The sequence below is a fragment of the Anser anser genome, assembly GCF_964211835.1.
Source record: "Anser anser genome assembly, chromosome: 10".
NCBI classification, from domain to species: Eukaryota; Metazoa; Chordata; class Aves; order Anseriformes; family Anatidae; genus Anser; species Anser anser.
In genome coordinates, this window is record NC_139730.1 from 2,285,393 (window position 1) to 2,303,764 (window position 18,372).

The 18,372-nt window shown below is 45.3% G+C and overlaps 1 protein-coding gene across 2 annotated transcripts in view; it reads right to left on the minus strand.

The window, feature by feature from the left end:
• Window positions 1–18,372, minus strand: part of LOC310905233 (uncharacterized protein) — a 169,210-nt gene that overhangs the window by 94,810 nt on the left and 56,028 nt on the right. The window contains exon 5 of one of the 2 annotated variants that reach the window (XM_083851267.1): window positions 10,163–16,535. The exons of the other annotated variant lie outside the window; for it this stretch is intronic. Coding sequence (XP_083707393.1) covers window positions 16,528–16,535 — 8 coding nt within the window. The 3' untranslated portion in view covers window positions 10,163–16,527. Of the gene's footprint in view, window positions 1–10,162; window positions 16,536–18,372 lie in introns of those variants that run through there. 2 annotated transcript variants of the gene reach the window in all.

Here is an 18,372-nt window from a genome sequence, read left to right on the forward strand (position 1 = left end):
TTACAGATCTATTTTCAAAATTCTTTGTAAGTGTGGCACAAACTGAGATGCTCACGTGTATGAAAAATAACCCTGATGTATTTTGCAGCATGAAGAAGGCAGTGAGAGTGGATAGCTGGCTGGTTGGCACTGTGAGAGCAAGGAAGGCGTACCACGGGGAGGTGGGCCATGCCCACAGCTGCTTTCCTGTCATGTTGTCAGGCACATGCTTCAATAGTTTGGAGGCAGAGGGGACGCTATAGTGTCCTAATTCCTCCCAGTAAACTCACCCTGGAACCTGAGAGCGATGCTGCTACCAGAGGTGGCACTGTTTGCATCACAGGCGCTCTTCATCCTCTGTCACCAGGTGTATTTGTTGGCCTGAAGCAAAAACTCCTGCTAGCAGTAGTGGAGGTAGCCGTGGTGTTTCTCCAGCCCCATAAAATGGTTCCTCCAACACTGCAGAACTTCGTTTTTATGGTAACTTTTGTTCGCCCAGCATCTGGTAAACATTGTCATTGAATACCTGTGCTCTGTGGAAGCGCAGAGCAGCTCCGCCGTACGAGGCCTAGAGCAGCGCCGGCACAAACGCACAAGGCGAGGACTAAAGCAGTAAATATCTCCAAACAGATGTGCCAGCCTCCCCCGAGCCATGACATTTCTGAGCATACCGCATGAATCAGGGCCAGCTAAAAGCTATTTACTGCCTCCATTTGTTACTACGCACATTCAGCCAGAAGCTTCTTGAGTGGCTGGATGAAGTTGCGGCATTTAGACTCTTGAGCGAGGAGCAGCTGGAGGGATGCATCCACGCTCACCAACCCAGGGTCTGAGCTCTTCCCCGAGCTCCTACCTGAGCTACAAGCAGCGCTTCTTCCAGCACTCTGGATCACAGGTAGGCTCAGCCCACGTGCAGCACTCTTTCCTCATTCGGTTTGTCAGAAAATCTCACCCACTGAAGAGAGTTCGAAATGAAAGCAACAAAAACGACTCCGCGCTTGGGCAGTGAGACTGGCCGCTTCCCCGACACGCAATGAGCACATTCCTCCCGTGGGGCCTACCTCCGTGAGGGAAGGCTGCCAGGCAAAACCAGTCGTGAAGAAAACCAGACTTTAATGTAATTTAACGGAGTAGCAGTTTTGCATTCTTTGAGAGTTAAATAACCAGGAGAAATAATTATAAGTTGATCAAGCTGTAGCTTTCTTTTTCCTTTTGATATCCATCTACATATTTCCATCTCTATCCATCTCTGTGTACCTATATATACGTGCAGATGTATGTGAGGTTTTACGCTGCCCCTGCAGAGTTGCATCCACCACAACCCGCAGCAGAAAGCAGGACACCCGGAGCGGACGCAGTGCCGCTGGTCAGACCAGGCACATCGGGCGGCCGTGGGGACAGGGTCAGGGAGGATCCTGCCTTTCTGCGAAGCAGAGGCTGGATTCCTTTTTAGAGAAATTTTAGCATTCACTTCCAAATATCACCGTTCCTCGTTGCTGTTTACTGTCCTTACCTGTTCTTTTGGCAAATACTACGCTGTCACGAAACTCTCACTCAGCAGAGGATGGGAGCTCATTTCAATTCCCTTCAGCATTTTCATACACCTACCAGACCAAGTGCTTCTAAGTACATCCACGCACTAAGAACACTTGCAATTGTTTCAGTGAATTTTTCAGTCGCTCAGGAAACAGACACAGCTATCCCTACAGCCTGCCCCAGTGTTGCTTGACTTGTGAAATGCTATTTCCATCTAATTATTACTCGGTTACTTTCAGCACTCAGGTTGCAATCTTCCAAGCAAGTATCTGCTTCTAGTCAAATTGTTCACAATAACTAAACCCAAATTGTCTATGAAAAGGAGTATAGGGGAAAAAATTATTTGGCCTTGTGTCAAAATGGTCACAACAACTTTTGAGAAGGGTTAGGATCCCCGTGCTTCAGAATAGGAAATAAAAATCCACCTGGGGATGAGATAGACAGGCTTTTGTGGCAGGGGCACATTTTTCTATGGTCTTAAATGAGTCTGCCCAAATGTAGTCAGCAAAGTAAATGCATCTATGTTGCAGAGACAGAGGCATTTTAATAGACAAAAGAGGAACCTGACTGATGCAGATGCATATAGAAACTGTGAAAAGAATACTTTTTAAGGCTGCAAAGTCAAAAGCAAGGAAATGACAGAAATAAGGTTGCCTGCTCAACCTCTGTTTGACCTCTCGGAGTGTGTACACTATGACACAGTCTAATTACAGGATTACGTGCTATTTTTCCACAGGATCTGCTCATAGGATGATGTGGCTCCAGGAGGCAGTGAGGCAAACTGTTGTCCACAGAAGCTTTTTTGTTGAAGAAGTGGTAAAAGGCATGGTGAACAACGCAACAAATTTCACGAAGATAGAGGCTGGTCTTAGCCTCAAACAGATGGCTGATCAAGTCTATCAAGCACGTGCCATAGAGATGAACTATGTATTAAAGTTTTTAATGACACAAATTCAAAAAATGCCAAGTCCAGCTGTTTCAGGCAAGGTATCCCTATTCATTTATTTCATTTTTTAATATATTTATTCTACAAAACAATCCTGAGCTACCAACTTCCACCTTTAAATGAGGGTAACAACACCCCCTTTTCATTGGAGACACCGGAAAAAAAACACATTGTAGTGAAGCATTCAGATAAAAAAGCTGATGAAAATCACAGAAGACCATTGCAAATGAACTACTCCATCTCCAGGTTAGAGTTTTCACAGCATGCTGCAAGTACAACCACGGCCATATGGAAAGACGGAGGAAGCCAGTAACTAGTACTGCCACTAGCTTTTGGGATGCGCAGTTTTGCTGTAGGGAGTATCTGCACCTCGCACCTCTGTAGGTGTTCATACAGCAAAAAATGGCCCCGTAGTTCTCACAGAATGATACCTCCACCAGAATAACGTGAAAAATTTCCGCAAAAAATGTTAAAAATATAAAATGAAATCTGAAGGCTAAGGCTTTCAAAGCTTCTAATTTGGACCCAGGCACCCAAATGCCCTCTGTAAATTTGAGCACCCTGATCTTGCAGAAAATACACGTTTTTATGAGCAGTTCTCTTATTTTCCTTGTGTGGCTTACCGTACCCGGGATGCACGTCTGAAGAGGCAGGCAGGAGGAGGCTGCAGGGCTCCTTCTGTCCCCTACCACCCTGACACAAGCAGACAAGCTACAGACAAGCTACTTGGCTTTGTACAATTATAATCACTTAAAAAAACAGTCCAAAGAGCGCCAACCCAAAGCACTCCCATGTGATTCACAGACCCTACTACATTAAACTGAGACATCTCCTGTCCCCCCTGTACCGCGCGGCCCTGCTGCCAGGGACCTCTTGTGCTGCTCTGCCTCGGCTGACTGCACTCACCCAGCGTGAGGGCTTCCCCCTGCACATACGTCCCGAAGGGCTTAAGGAGGTGCAAATCTCCGTTTGAGGGGTTGTTTGTTTACTTGTTTTTAAATGGGAAACTGCCAAAATTCAGGGACTGTTTTCTAATTTTAACATTTTTATTTTCAACAGGGGAAAAGCAAATCCCCGCCATACAAGTAATTGCTACTCAATCTGTCCACAGGGTTAGATTTCCCAGTCGGTTTCTCATCTTCCAGGGCTGAAAGGAAAGATCTCCTCTGGGACCCGCAAGCGATCCCTCCATTATGTGAGTGCAGTGCATGCACGTTCATAGTATTACAAGTCGGAGTTTACTTGAACGGCTTTGGCATGGCTATCACGAATCTATATTAAGCTATTCCCCAATATTTATTGTCAACAGCACTGAGATTAGAAGATGCCTGCCTCCTGTTTCAAAACTTAATGGCCCATTGACCGCACTTCCTCTGAAGCACAAACTCCATGGCCCACGACACTAAATCTGTGCCACGCTAATGAAAAGCCCTCTTTATTTCAAGCCAGTATCCAGAATGGAAATGATTTAGGTCACAGTTGCTGTGTATTTTAACTCGCTAACTCACTATTTCTCTAGTAATTAGAGATGAGGTCCACGGCACTGCCAAACTGTATGCTGACCTGAACACGCCTATCTATTCCGAATACTCTCCTGGAGATTTTTATTTAACACGTTTCAAATTAGAGCTGAGGTAGGAATGAAAAAGTCTTTGGCACAAGTCATGGACACAGACGAGTGCATTTTTCACTTTATTTGATCCTTAACTCAGTAATACTTTATTTCACGTTAAAGACACCCAGATGAGACATGACAACAGTGACAAGCACGAAATTTTAGCAGGGTCCTGCCTGAGCAGAACCCTTTGGGCTTGTTCTGAAGTGTGACTCGGAGACTGTTACTCACAGAGGCTAGCAATAGCTTTCCTCCTGTTTTTATTTTTGTTATTTTGCTAACCCCTTCAATCTCACTTTGCTGAAGCAGAGGAAATGAGGTAAATTGGTCCTAACACAGGCCAGAAACTGCTGTCCTGCTACTGATGTGGGGTTTAAGGGTACTGTGGGAGTGGAACAGTAAATCTCTGGAGCACAAATTTCTTGTGATAACACTAAATCTACCCAATATTTATTGCTAAGATACGAAGTGTTATGGCAACACGAAGAAAAACAAGTTACAAGGTTTTCCTTTAAGGCATAAAGAACCACAAAACTCTGCATGCTGCTGCCTACATTTAAGCACAGACTTGGTGATATTTAAATAACTTAACTACACACTCACGTGCTCTTTTTCACTCCTTTGACAATGCTCATATGACATCAGACTTCAGTTTTCATTGCTCATCAAGGAGAGTTATAAGCCTGTTGTATAGACTAGGATATTCTGTAGCTGTGCTTCATACAGTTATTTGGTTTTGCATTCAATCTTTTTCTTAAAAGACAACCCCAGGAGCACTAGACTGTATGGGTGCTATGATGGCAGGTGTAGCACAACAGAGTAAGGAAGTGTAACTAGAAGATTTTTCCACGAGTTAACAAGAAACAAGTGCAATGAACATGGCAACCACCTTGAGAGGATGAGACTAGCAATGCAAAGGCTAGCATTTCCCAAACCATAGCCTATTAGAAACAATTACTAATGACATATACACAAATACATACAAACACACAAATAATCCCATGCTTCTTATATAAAATTTTCCAAACTACATGATTTGAAAGTATCATCTTGTTTCCACTATGGACGCACAAACCCATCCTTCCACTCTTTGCCTCTAACCTATTTTTGACAAATATTTCTGCCGTGTATCCTAAGTTTAAGTATCAAATTACACGAGAAACAGATGTTTCCCCTTTGCAAGGAAAAGCATCTTTTTGAAGGTCAGTGGTAGGAGAGAAGGACTTTCACAGGTAACAAAAGGCAGTGGCAGGTGCCGCTGTCCCTTCTGCTTTTAAGATATTTTTCACATGACCTTAACATTACTAACAGCTTTACAGAAGTTGTTTGATTGCACTGTCTGTAGAAGGTAATTTCCATCCTTCCACTGGATTCAGATTCATTCATTGAGCCATTCCTAAAATTGTGAAGATTATTTTGTTGAACAAATCCAATCCCTGTGTCCATTCCTAAGCATAACCCAAAATATTTCAACAGTGCCTCCCCTCCTTTAGATGTTTTTAATATTGAATAGGGAGATTTGCAGGATATAAGCTTTATTGCCTGTGAAGTTTTCACATCTCCACGTGGAACTGCTTAACGGTTACAGAGAAAGAAAACTTAAAAGAGAGAGAGAGAAGGGAAGAATTGTGGAGAACCTATTGCTCCACAGAAGAGAAATCAATCAAACACAAAGAACCGTGAACCAAGTAAAGTTTTTCTCACTGGTTAAACTTAATGGAATTAATGATTTGAGTTTCAGTGATACCTAAAGGCTGTATTACATTATTGTGTATACAGAATAAATAATAGATAATCCCTGTCCCCTTGCAGTATTTCACTATCTCCGGGATGATAATGAAGAACGTTCATAAAAAGCAGCACACAACTATGCATTTGTGTAAAGATAAGCAGCATGTACAGACAGACAGGCAGAGCAGAGAATAGCTCAGACCAGAATTAGACATCAGCACCCACAGAATTAAGGAAATTTCATGCGGAATCCTTGATCTCAGCATATAAATAAATCAGATTCGAGGAAAAGGTAGACCTAAACCAAGATTCTCAAGCGGGATCTATTAGCTCCAGTGTGCGATTACAGGCAGACCATAGCATTTGAATTCTTTATGGTGCCAACTATGGAAATATTAAATCTTTGAGAGACAAGAGGGCCTGTGAATGGAGAACTCTCTCCTTTACAAAAGCTCATTCCACGACAACCCGATCTGATCTCACAGGAGGCCCCAGACCTGTTCCTGGAAGTCTTCATCCACGCAAGGTGGCACACTCCCAGGATCACAAGGACTGAGATCAGCCCCTGCTCGACTTAAGACTGTTCCCAAAGCACAACACCTTCCCCAAATTCACTGCCTCTTGCGCACGCCAGCTCCCTTTGGCCGTGGCCCTGTGTGGAGGAGCGGGACGAGCATCGCGGCCTGGCGACGCAGCCCAGGCCTCAGCCAGGCCTGCCCTGCCCGCGCCATTTGCCATTTACCTCCCAGGGCGGAGGCAGGAGCACACCAGGGAAGGGCAGAGCGATGCCAAACCACAGGGTGGGGCGAGGAGAGTGTCTGCACAAACGCTGCAGCACCACGATAGCATCAGTGACTAATAATTTCAGTATCGCACATGTTTGGAATTATCAGCAAGTCACCCGTTGGGAGGGCACAAACACTGCACTGCGCTGGGCCGCCCTGGGCTGGTACGGAGTCTTTTTTTATGCTTTAAATAAACAGAAGCAAAGTCCAAGAGTTAGAACTCGGTCTCAGCTCTTATAAACTGCCAGTTTCTGAAATTACACAAGCAAACAATACTAAAATAAATGAATCCTAAAAGCACACACTTTCTAAGAGCCCATACCATTGTTAATGTCAGTACCAGAGAGCGTTTGCCTTTTGCAAAGTCATATGAAGTTTTGGTTTGGCTGAACTCACATTGTCTGGTCATTTCTAGCTTCCCTAGTGAGAATATGAATGGTTTCTATTTAGAGGAGATTACAGGTAGCCATAAATTATCACCTAAGTGTGGGCTGCCTTGCTAGCCCGAGCACCTTGCCAGCTCTTCACATCACTAGATGGCTGATGCTCTGGTTGTGGGACCTGCCAAGTCTCAGTCCACGTCAACTCCGTTTCTGACATGTGTTATGTTGATCATAGGGAACCATTGGAGAGACCTAGTTATGGAAGAATGAAGCATTTTTTTCCCCATCTATCATAGGTGCTTTTCAGATGACTGCATTCCTGCATGACTACATCATCTTTTTCAAAACTGAGCTTCCTCGCTGCCCTTCCCTAAATATCAGCTATGACCAGGCAGCTCGGATTGTCTGTATTATCAGCTTCTAGAACCAGGATATATAAAACAAGCTTAATTATCACCTGCACGTTATTGTTAATTGTGGAGCCTTGGCTTTCAGGCTCAGGGAGACATTAATTGCTACATTTAAATTTCTGACTCAAAGAAGTGAGTTGACGTAAAACACTATCATGAGCAGAGACACACACTAAGGTTTTTTTTCAAAGTATCCATTCACATAATGTTCTTGGTAAAAAGCTACTTAAATGTAACGCATGTGATATACATTAATACACTAATCTGCTGGAGAGTATTAAGGAAAGTACTTTAAAGGCATACCTTAATTAAGCGTCATAACAATTCTGGGTGAGGATGAAAATAATCATCCCTGTTTTGCAGGCAAGTGCTAAAAAGTTAATTAAATTACCAGAGTCAGACAGTGACTTAAAGGCATAGTCAAGAAAAGGGGTCAAAAGATTTGGTTCCAGTCCTTGTTGATAGGAAACTCTCCCCAAAAGATGTTCAAGCTCAAGTCAAATTTTATTTGACTTCCGACGATGCTGCAAAGCTTGTATTTTAATGAAGAGATGAATGAACTGTGGGAGATGTTGCTTTTCTATAGAAAGCATAAAATAGTTTGAGTATTAAAAATTGTACCAACAATACTACCAACAGAAGAATGCTTTGCATTCCAAACCTCAGAAACTCGGAGGAAAAAAAATAAAACAATAAACATTAAACAAAGCTGCAAGAACCTGCTCAGAGGTAACGCAACCATTGATTTATTCGGATGTGAATGCTTCTGAAGGGTTCTGCCCTTTTTGCTTCCCTTACCAAGAACCAAAACAATGAGAAAGAAGTGAATGAATAGTTATTACTAGACATGAAGATGATGTCTGAAAGAAAAAGTGAGCTGGAGGGCAATCATTAAAATGATCCAGTCGGAAGATCCACTGATATACTTAGAAATGATTTGTTATTATTGCATTAATGATGTCATTTCTTTTTCAAGTCACGATAAAAACCAAGCCAACTGTTTGGCAGGTGACTAAAGAAAAGCTGTTAACCCAGTTAACGCGTACAGTACCATCCTTCTGGAAGAAATTTGTATATCCAGGTTATTTCACAATCCGTAGTTCGATTGAGCTAATTAAGTCAATTATGTAAAAAAATCTTGCTTGCCAGGGTAGGTGAGACTTGAGGCTGAGGAACGGTGGTACGTACACACGCAGTTTGCACCTCTGGTGCTTAACTTGCTCAGTCTCAGCCTGTCTCGTTTGTCTTCCAGCAGCTTGTCAGCAAGGAAACAGGCGTGCTGAGAGGGATCGTCGGGGAGCTCCTGGGCCAGGGCTTCCAGTGCTGCTCGTCGTCCAAACGCTGGCTCGAGTTAACCTGCTGGCACGTCCCGTTCGGGGCAAATATGCCACATGGATAGGAGGAGTTCGCTTCGAGTGAGATTTTCAAGCTACATTGACTCAAAAATATTTTCAGGAACGTTAAAAGCTGAGGCAAAGTCCCTATGTTCTGTATTTTCCAGGGGCAAGTACACGCTGGAGCACAGCAATGTATCTCAGCATAAAGCCCTGCACACAGAAAGGAGACGGCAGCCAAATTCCACCCTCTACCACACTATTAATAATAGTTATTATTACTTGAGCTCCCCTAGCTATCCTGGGTGGTTCTCAGCAAACAATGGCACAGTCTTTGCCTTGAAATGGTAATCTTCTGCGGAGACATGATACAACAGGCCGCAGGAGCAAAAATGAAAGAGGTGGGTGGGGACCGGAGAAGGCAGGACAACGGTCACAGTAATAGGATCGCTCGTTATATCCTGTAACTATCTTGATGCTCCCATTAAGTGATTTAATTAATGACTTAGATACATTTCCAGGAAGGACTGAAAAGAGTAGAGAGAAGGAGGGCGTGGCAAAAATGTTCGGGAGCAATAACCGGGAAGGCAGACGGGTGAAAGTAAAACCAGCAGATCGTGAACGCTGGAATTAAGCAAACTTGGATGGATTTTGCTTTATGACACAGCCTGTGGTTCAGACATTACACTGCCTCGCTCATGTGGGTCCTTGGGTGTCTAGCTAGGTGTGAGGCCAGGTCAGAGCCAAAGCATTTAAGGTGCCTCCCTCAGTGGTGAGCCTCTTTGTGTCACAGACCTTGCAGAGAGACCTTTGGTGAGCGGGTTCTGCATCACAAGGGAGGGAGACAGATACACAGACAAGCAAATGAGACCATGAAAAACAACTTTTCCTTGGGAAAGCAGATTCTGAAAATGCAGACATCAGAGAACCGGTGTCACGAGCGTGAAGGGACCGTGCATCCTGCAGTCACCAGCACAGAGAGGCCGAGCAAGGTGCAAGGCTGTGGAGACACGGGGCACCTCATTTAGGGCCCTACGGGTACGCTCAGGGTATTTTGTTGCTTTCAGAGATACCCCAGCAGCACTTCCCCTAAAGACAGCAAGTCTTGTAGCCTGACTTAATTTCCTGCTGCTTCTAACATTGCTTAGCTCAAAATGCCTTGCAAAAATGGAGCAGATAAAAATGAAAAGGCAGTGCTCTTCATTACAGATCATCTTTCTGTTCCATATAAAGAGAAGTCACTCCTGCCTGTGAGCTCTCCGGACAGCTGAGGGAGACAGTAAGTTTTATGTAATGGGAGGTAAAAGGGGTCTTGCTTTCTCAAAAAACTCTTCTCTTTAAAAAAAGAAAATGTATCAAGCTTTCATTTGCAAAAACATATTGTAACACACACACAAAAAAAAATTGCCTATGAAAACCCCTGTTCGGGCTGAAAGGACACTTTTAATTGAGAGTTTCCATGACTTGGTCATTATTCTCTACCTGCACCTGCCACTCTTCAGTGAAGATATCCTCTCGTCTGATCTCCCCCTGCGAACGGGACTCCCCGTGTGCACGTGGAGATGTAAGCAGGAAACAGAGCTGGTGCACCACCAAAGTATAACAGCCTTGTTAGCAAAACAGGAGTTTTCTGCTGCGTGAGTTTGTCCTGGGGAAGCTGGGAGCCGTGCAGTCACTCTCACCATTTCACGCAGAACCACGCTGCGCATCGCACCTTGGTCCCTTTCAGCAGCCAGACCTCATCGGGGCAAGGCCCTGAGCGCCCAGAGCCAGGGGCTGAACTGCACAATAAACAGGGCCAGGCCTCCAAATCACCACGCGTGCCCCCACCCTGACCTCGCGCACCATTCAGCATTTCACTGAATAAGCAGAGCGATTTCAGGAACCAGGAAGCTTTTTTCTGGCTCGGCCTGTCTGTTTGTTGGCCTTGTATACTCCCCAGGTGCAGAGGTGAGCATGAGGTAATCATACCTAGTGAATATGAGGTTTAGTCTATAGGAAACCAGCGGAATTTATGTAATTCTGGCACGCAGCAGCTTTCTTCTCTGTAAATTTAGCAGCGAGTAGCACGCTAGGCTCCAGAACAGAGTGTGCACTATGTTACGTGTGGATCCTCCTAACCAGCTTACTGCATCAGAGGCAGAGGCCAAGCAGGGGAAGGAGCCTACGACCTCAGGCACCGGTCACCAAATACCCCTCACGTGCTCCTCATCACGCAGGTACTCCCATCTGAGTCCGAATACCTGCTTCACGGTCAAAAAAGGGATATGAACTGAAACTATGCTTATTTACTGCCACAATCTAAGTGCTGTGCTAGGGATACATTTCCCAAACAATGCTAAAACTTCAGAATTTATTCTGGCTTTGAGGAAGAAGGATGGGTTAAGGGTAGGAGGAATCATTTATGCTATCAGCCACAGGCTCAAGGGAGATGAGGAGGAAGGGAAAGACCAATCCCTTTTTTTATGTATTTTTTAATTCTCTTCAGTGCTTCAAGGATTTTGAGGCAGCAGCTGAATTAATGCCAGATCCTCAGGCTAGGCACAGCTCATACACAAGTGACAGCAGCCCAAGGTCTAGAAAGGCCCTGAAACAGAGGCGATTTCCTTCTGAAAGGCATTTTCAGAAGCACTGCAATGTGCAGGTGAAAAGCACCCTCAAACATCAATCCCTGAAGAAGAGAGGATGAGCTGGCATCGCACGTGCCCTCCTCACCTGCCTGAACGCCTGACAGAGGTGATGGAACCAGGCTGTTCTCAGAGGTGCTCAGCAAAAGGACAGAGGTGACAGGCACGGCATGGGAAATCCTGCCAGGACACAAGGAAAAGGTTCCTTACGGTGACAGGGATTCAGCACTGAAACATGGACCAAGGAGGTTATAAAACCTCCAGATCTGCAGTTTCGAAACCCACCTGGTAACACCGTGCACGATTTCCACCCAGCTCAGAAGTTAACTCTGAACAGATGGTTCGATTCAAGGCCTAGAGATCTTTCCAAACTCAGAGTTTCTGTAAGTCTGTGAGCACTGAGCCCTTCTGAGGTGTTGCGAAGCACATGGCTGCAGCTTGAAGCTGCTTTAATTTGTGCTTTAATTTACTTCAGTGGAAAAATGTGCCTGTCTCCTGATTAAATGCTTCCTTTTTTGACTTAAGCTCACATGGAGAAGACAGAATTTCCTCGAGGCTGGCCCCAAATCACAGACCTGCCAGAGAAGAAAATGACCTTGGATCTGATTTTTGTGTGAAACTCGTCACTCAGATACATTTCTCCATGATCGTTTCTTTACACAGTCATGCAGAAACGAGCCGAAGTCTTGTCCTTCTGAGGCTGAAAACAAAAGGAGTAAAGCAGCATTACCCACGCTAGCACTTTGCACACTGACACCAGAGGTGCATTAGCACAGATTTTTGTTTTTAATGTTTATCTTTTTCCTACAGAACATGTCCATATTCTTGCTTCCCAAACAACAGTAACAGGGGGCCACAGTCCCATTTGGGGATGTCATGATAAAAAACACAGGCTGACATCTCGTCTGTGCAGAGGGCTGGGGATTTGGGGGAAGGGCTTTGTGGGTTTGCTTTAGCTTTTTGATTGCAACCAGCTTTTGTAGATACAGGTCCTTTACCAAGGTCAACGCTTTAACTCCAGTTTCACTGCTAACTCCCCTCCTTAGAAGGCAGCAGAGCCCTTTCAATGAATCAAGGGCTTGAACTTTAAAGGACCAGAGCACATTGTTCTAGAGGAAATACATTTCAAAGCTTATTAGAGTTATTCACCCTCGCACTATCAGGCAAGGAGTTTTAAAAGTTTTTCTAAGTCATCGAGCCATCGGTCCTGTCATTGGATTTTTAAAATATATTAGGTTCCTCACTATGTGGTTATATGGCCCCTGTGCTACGGCACATGTACCATGTAAGAAACTGTGAAATTCTGCATGCCAGTGCTTCTGGGCTCCTTATTTTGTTTTACCAAGGAGAAGCATTTCATACAAATACAAGACTTTATTTAAAGAAAAATAAAAAAAAATAAAAAAGTATATTTCCCCAGTGTCTTTTTGTGTCAACAAAGGACCTTACTGGTAAGTAACGAGTTTGCACTAAGCAGGCAAACACAAGTAAATGAATTCTACATCAATAACCAACCATGGTGTATGTACATATTGTATCTCCAAGGATTAAAAAAAAAAAAGAATCAAACAAAACAAACAAACAAACCAACCACAAAGTAGCAAAGGAAGCTTGATCCTTTTAGAAAACAATAGCCATTTATGATAAATTTTGCCACTTATATTTTCAGAGGAATATTAAACCCCATCCCATATGCCCTAGGTTTTTTTTCAGTCATTTTATAGCCAGTCATGTAAATGATGGCCTATTGAAAGCATATAAACTAAATACTTATTCATGCTGATATTTAACATTATTTTTTGTTAATATGATACACAGCTTTTGCCTCCTGTAGCACCTCCTAAATGTCTCCCTAACCTGCTCAGATGGACACAAAGTTGTGGTGAAATCCATAGTGGCAGTCAGAAGAACAGTTTACAAAGTCTGCAAGAAACAAAAGCTTTTGACTAACAAGAGCTGTGTCACATGCCTAACCTCTTCCTAGCTGTATTTAGGATAAAGGATATTTGGCTTGCGGAGGCGCAGTCTGGCTGATATAATTAGACTTCTCAAGAATCTCTGAACAGTTTGGGGAAATATGCCTTCAATTAATTTTGACTCATTTAAATCAGAAGTTACGTTATTTGCCACATCCAGAATTTGCTAACTATGTAGAACGTTTGCCATAGCACTGGAAATCCCTGAAAACTGAGAAATTATGTGCATTGCAAAAGCAGCAAGTCTGCGCGTGCCTTTAGCTCCTTTCAGCCAGCCAAACCCCTGCCTGGTGGGGCACAGACAGCCCTTCGCATTTCTTTTGCTCGCTTTATCTTCAAATACCACAGCACTGAAATTCCTCTGCGGCACTCCACTAGTTCACCGGTGTGCCGTGCTGCTCCAGTCACGTCCGACGGGGAGCCAAACGAAGAGCTGGAACAGCTACTGCGGTGTAACGGCCAGCCCGGAGTTGAAGGGCACGGCCCGTTCTGGAAGGCAAAGCTCCCGACTGCGAGGATCCCCAGGAATTGAGGCAGGCTCAGGTCACTTTCCGTAGCACAGGAGATCACCGGGCTGCCAGGCTTGTTCTGCTGCCAGCGCCCGAAGGAAGCCGGGGCCTGGTGCGTGTACACCCGCCTCCAGGCACGCCCGAGCCTGGGTTTTAGCTTCTTGTGGCGCTGGAATTCGCAAAGCGGTTACGGAGATCTAGGGGCATACGTGCCACTACCTCCAGTGGAGAGCAAGGGTTAAACTTCCCCTTAAAAAAGTTCAGAAATCCCAGCACCGATGCAGGACTGGCTTCGCCACCACTGTGCTGGAACTTGGCGATCGTGTGAGAGGACACATCAACGCTAAACAACGGCTTGGAACAGGAAGAGAAGATGAATATCTAATCCGACTGCAGCTCCAGAGGAAATATCACGCAGGCTGCCTGGAAGGGGCCCAGGAGCCGCACGCTAACGCCTCCACTTACCAACACTCTCCTCGGCTCGGGGTCCTCACCACCAGGCACCGGGGCCGCATTCAGCACCTGGAAGCGGCGCGGCATTTTTGGGAGCCAGCACCTCGGCCTCACGGCACAGCTGAAAAGCTCAGCCGTAAATCTTTTAAGAGCAGAAGCAGCCCGATAATGCGCTCAGGCAGGGATATCTGGGAGGAGGTGGGGGTTCAGGCTCATTCTTTTGTTTCTCTTATGCAGATTGTCAGAAACAAAAGCCTTCCAAAACACAAACGCTTCCTACTTCAGATGCAAGGAGTGGGAGCGCTGCCTCGTTTCTTCAAAAGAAAACAAAAATCTGAAGTCTTTCTACCCAAAAGTCCCGGAAGACTCCACATTTGCCACTTATCTGGGAAAAACGATTGACACGAGTGCTGTTTCCCAACACACGAGCTATAAATCGCCTCCAACTCCTGTGCAAGGACATCCCAAGAACTCAAACACCGGCAGACCGGGAAGCTAGCCAAAACCTTGCAGAGCAGTTGATCACGGTTCCCACACCAAAGCTGTTACATATGAAGTCTGTGGTGTCTCAGCGTTCTTCCTGAAGGCTGTTCTCAGGCAGATACGGGAGAATGTGAAGAAACCTGTCTCTCCTAGCCTGTGCCCATGGAAAAAAATGCTAATGCACCGCAGCAGAGAGCAGCTCCCACAAAGAGGAAACTGCGCCGGCGAGCGGCTGCACCCAGACGTTCGGCCTGGCAAAGTCACCGGCTCGGGGAGCAGATTCTTTCGGGGAAAGCAGTCGGCTTTTGAAGTTCCCATGATTCATTCCTTAGCGTGGCTCCCTCCTAGATCTTTATGGGCAAATTTTAATAGCCCTGTTCTGACTTTTACTCCTACAAGCTGCAAGCTGCAGAGGCACTTCAGCTTGGCCTAAGTCCAAGCTTGTGATTCTTTTTTTTTTTTTTAACTTGTCTAGTTTTTAGCTAGATGCCTTTTGTGATCCAGGTCATTGCCACAAAGAATAACGCTAGAGCAAGGGAGGTGGCAGCAACAAAGAGCTGGGGCAAGAAGCGAGCAGGACGGGATTTCCTGTTTGCTGATGACAGACACCTACTCCAGGATGAAGTGTCCATATAAGAACTTTCTCCCAGACTTTTGTGAATCCCTCAACCACACAATGCCACAACCTGTGTCTACTCTTCTTCGCTGCTTGTGAAATTACCCCGCTGTCACACCAGCTGAGAGATACCTCCTAAAGCTGTAGCTGCAGACGGTGTTTGAAGGCGTCCCCGCAGGCAGAGCACAGTCCCCTGCCACGCGCTGGCCACCAGCCGGTCCGCGGTCTGCAGACACCGGGTGTGCTCCTTCCAGGCACTGCTGCTCCGCTCGCTGCAATATGGGATCGCTGAGTTTTCACCGAGGTTCCAGTGGGAGAGAGGGAGCAGAATATTTTATACTCTGGGCATTGTACACCTTTTTCAAAGCAATATGTATTTTTAAGAAATAGATGACTGCCAAAGAGAAATGGCCGAAGACAAGAAGTCAGGGATTCAAAAGAAAATAATTGTCAGTATTCAGGAGAGAGTGGTTCTACAGCTTTTGGTCATTCACTGAAGAAATAGCATATGTCTATAATGCTCTTTCCCAAATTCCTGTTGGTCCTGTCTGCTGCATCAGCTCGTGCCACACTTTTGAAAATCCCATTCAAACCTCATCACGTGTTTTTCAGATCGAGGTAAGGACTAAATCCTTGGCAGTGTTCACACACAGGCACGGTTTGGCGACGCTGCCACTCGCTGCCGGACGGCTCCCCCTCGTGCCCTTCCCACACAGACAATCCCTGCCCAGGAGGTGAGACCTGCCCTACACAGCCACACACACGCTGTGCGTGCCCGGAGATCCCGTTCGAAGTCTCTGATGTCCAGGGATGACATTTAACAAAGGACACTTAGTTCTCAGCTCATTATTGAAATGTATTTCGTAACTGAAATCTTATGAAGTGTGGTCTCATCAAGGTGAGCAGGTCAGGCTGAGGTCCAGCATGGCGGTGGTTTTGTTTTACTGGGCACACTGGATGCTTTCTCACATGAAAGAACCAAAACAAGTGTCAAAATACTAATGGCCACTACCTAAGGAAGCAGCAGCCTTTGTGCTAGGCAATTTGATGAAGCAGTACCTCTGCCAGTCCAGCTGGGCAGATGTCTTCCAAGAGAAAACTGCAAACCAACACCCGCTTCTTATTCCTGCATCTCGCTCTCTGTCTAAGCACCTAAACAATGGGAAAGTTTGCCCTCAAGATTCCAGGAGCCCATAAATGCAAAAATAAATCAAATAAATCCAAGAGAATAGATGTATGTTTAATCTGGACATGCCCCCAGTGGAGATATCTGCGCATAATGCTGCAACAATTGCATACTGACATTAGACATCAATAGACTTCCTTCCACAGAAAATTCCTCAAAAAGAGGTCTGTTTTAAACCAGGGTCCTGTACGGCTTTCCAAACAGAAGAAGGTGGCTTAAGTCATGTTTGGTTTATTCCAAAATGACCTATCCCAGCGGGGCTTCACTAAGCTTAGGTGGGCCCGTTCTGTTTCAATCCCACTGTCCAGGTCCAAAATAAGACCTGCACTTAATAAACCTTCTTTACACCAAGGATTCAAACCCTGGGACTTTGCTTTCCTTCTCTGAGCGCATAGATCATTTTGACCCAAAGGACACTTTTAATGCATTTTGAATGTCTTCAACCGCAATAAAGCACATGCTTTTCAATACTTTCACAAAGCCAAAGCCATTTTTTGCATAGCCCACTTTCTTTTCAAGTCACAAAACTCCCTTGTCAACACCGTGAATTGCACCCGTAGTAATTAACAACCAGACAGGGATTTGAATAAAAAACCCACCTGAAGTTCTGCAGAACTGAAGCATCCAAAATGAAAGGCAAGAAGTCCAGTCCTGGAACGACCCCCAATCCCTAGATCCAGTTTTATTACCAAGATTTGCCACAGGCTTTGGAAAACGGTTGTCACAAATGAAGCAAGGATACTGCAGCCTAATTCACTTCTGAAGCATTTTCATTGATACTATTTCATGAAGTCATGTAGAGGATTTAACTTCTTCCCAGGCCTCTATCAGCACTTATTCAAGTAATGACAAATCTGATTTGTTACAGGAAAAAGTTACGTGTGTCTTAACCTCATAAGTGTGTCTTAGGACTGAAAAACACCTACTACCAAGCTTCCAGATCCCTTTATAAAAACTGAACACATTGCAGATGACTTATTTGTTCCCACCGTACATGGCCTATCTAGCCTGAAATAGGCTCGGTGGGATTTGTGATGAAATCCTGACTGCTCTGAAGTGAGAGAGACTTCTGTCAGGGACTTCAGGGGAGCTGTATTTCAGTTCTGGAATTTACCTTTCCTTTAGCTACACATGCACAGCACTTACGATATGCTCACATACAACCTACCTAGCTAGCTGGCGACAGCAATGTTTTTAAAAGATTTTGCTGCCTCTATTTGACGTTTCATTATACATTTTTCACCACTTATCCAGCATTTTTTCATCTTTTCATCTTTCATCACTGGAAAGTGAATCTAATGGGAACGGCAAGACACCTTCGTCCACTGCGTTTTCCACGGGGACCTAACTTCTCCGGTTTTAACCCCACTTCAGTTGCTCGGCTGCTGCAGAGGGGGATTAGCTCCTTTGCTCTGCTCTGGACACCTGCAGGAAGGTGGGAATGGGACTTTGTGGATCGGAACAGATCGCAGTCCCACCAGCCACGCTCAGTCCCGGGCTACCTGGTGTGCTGGTCAGCAAGGACGGTGAGCAGGATCTATTTCCCCTCCCTGTGTTGTCCACTGATTCTTGTGCTTCCCCAGCAAGGTGGGGAATTTTCTCAGCCAAAAAGAGATTTCCTCACAGGGAAAACGCATAGAGATTAAGCTCAGAGCAGGGGGTTAAGCTGCCCAGTGGCATGAGCCCACAAACCACTACCTGAAGCAGCACTCCTGCTCCCGGCCCCATCCTCCTGTCTCCAGGCCGTGCCGTTTTCCTCTCCAAGGCATTAACGCTCCAGCTGGCAGAGATGCAGCCCCTACG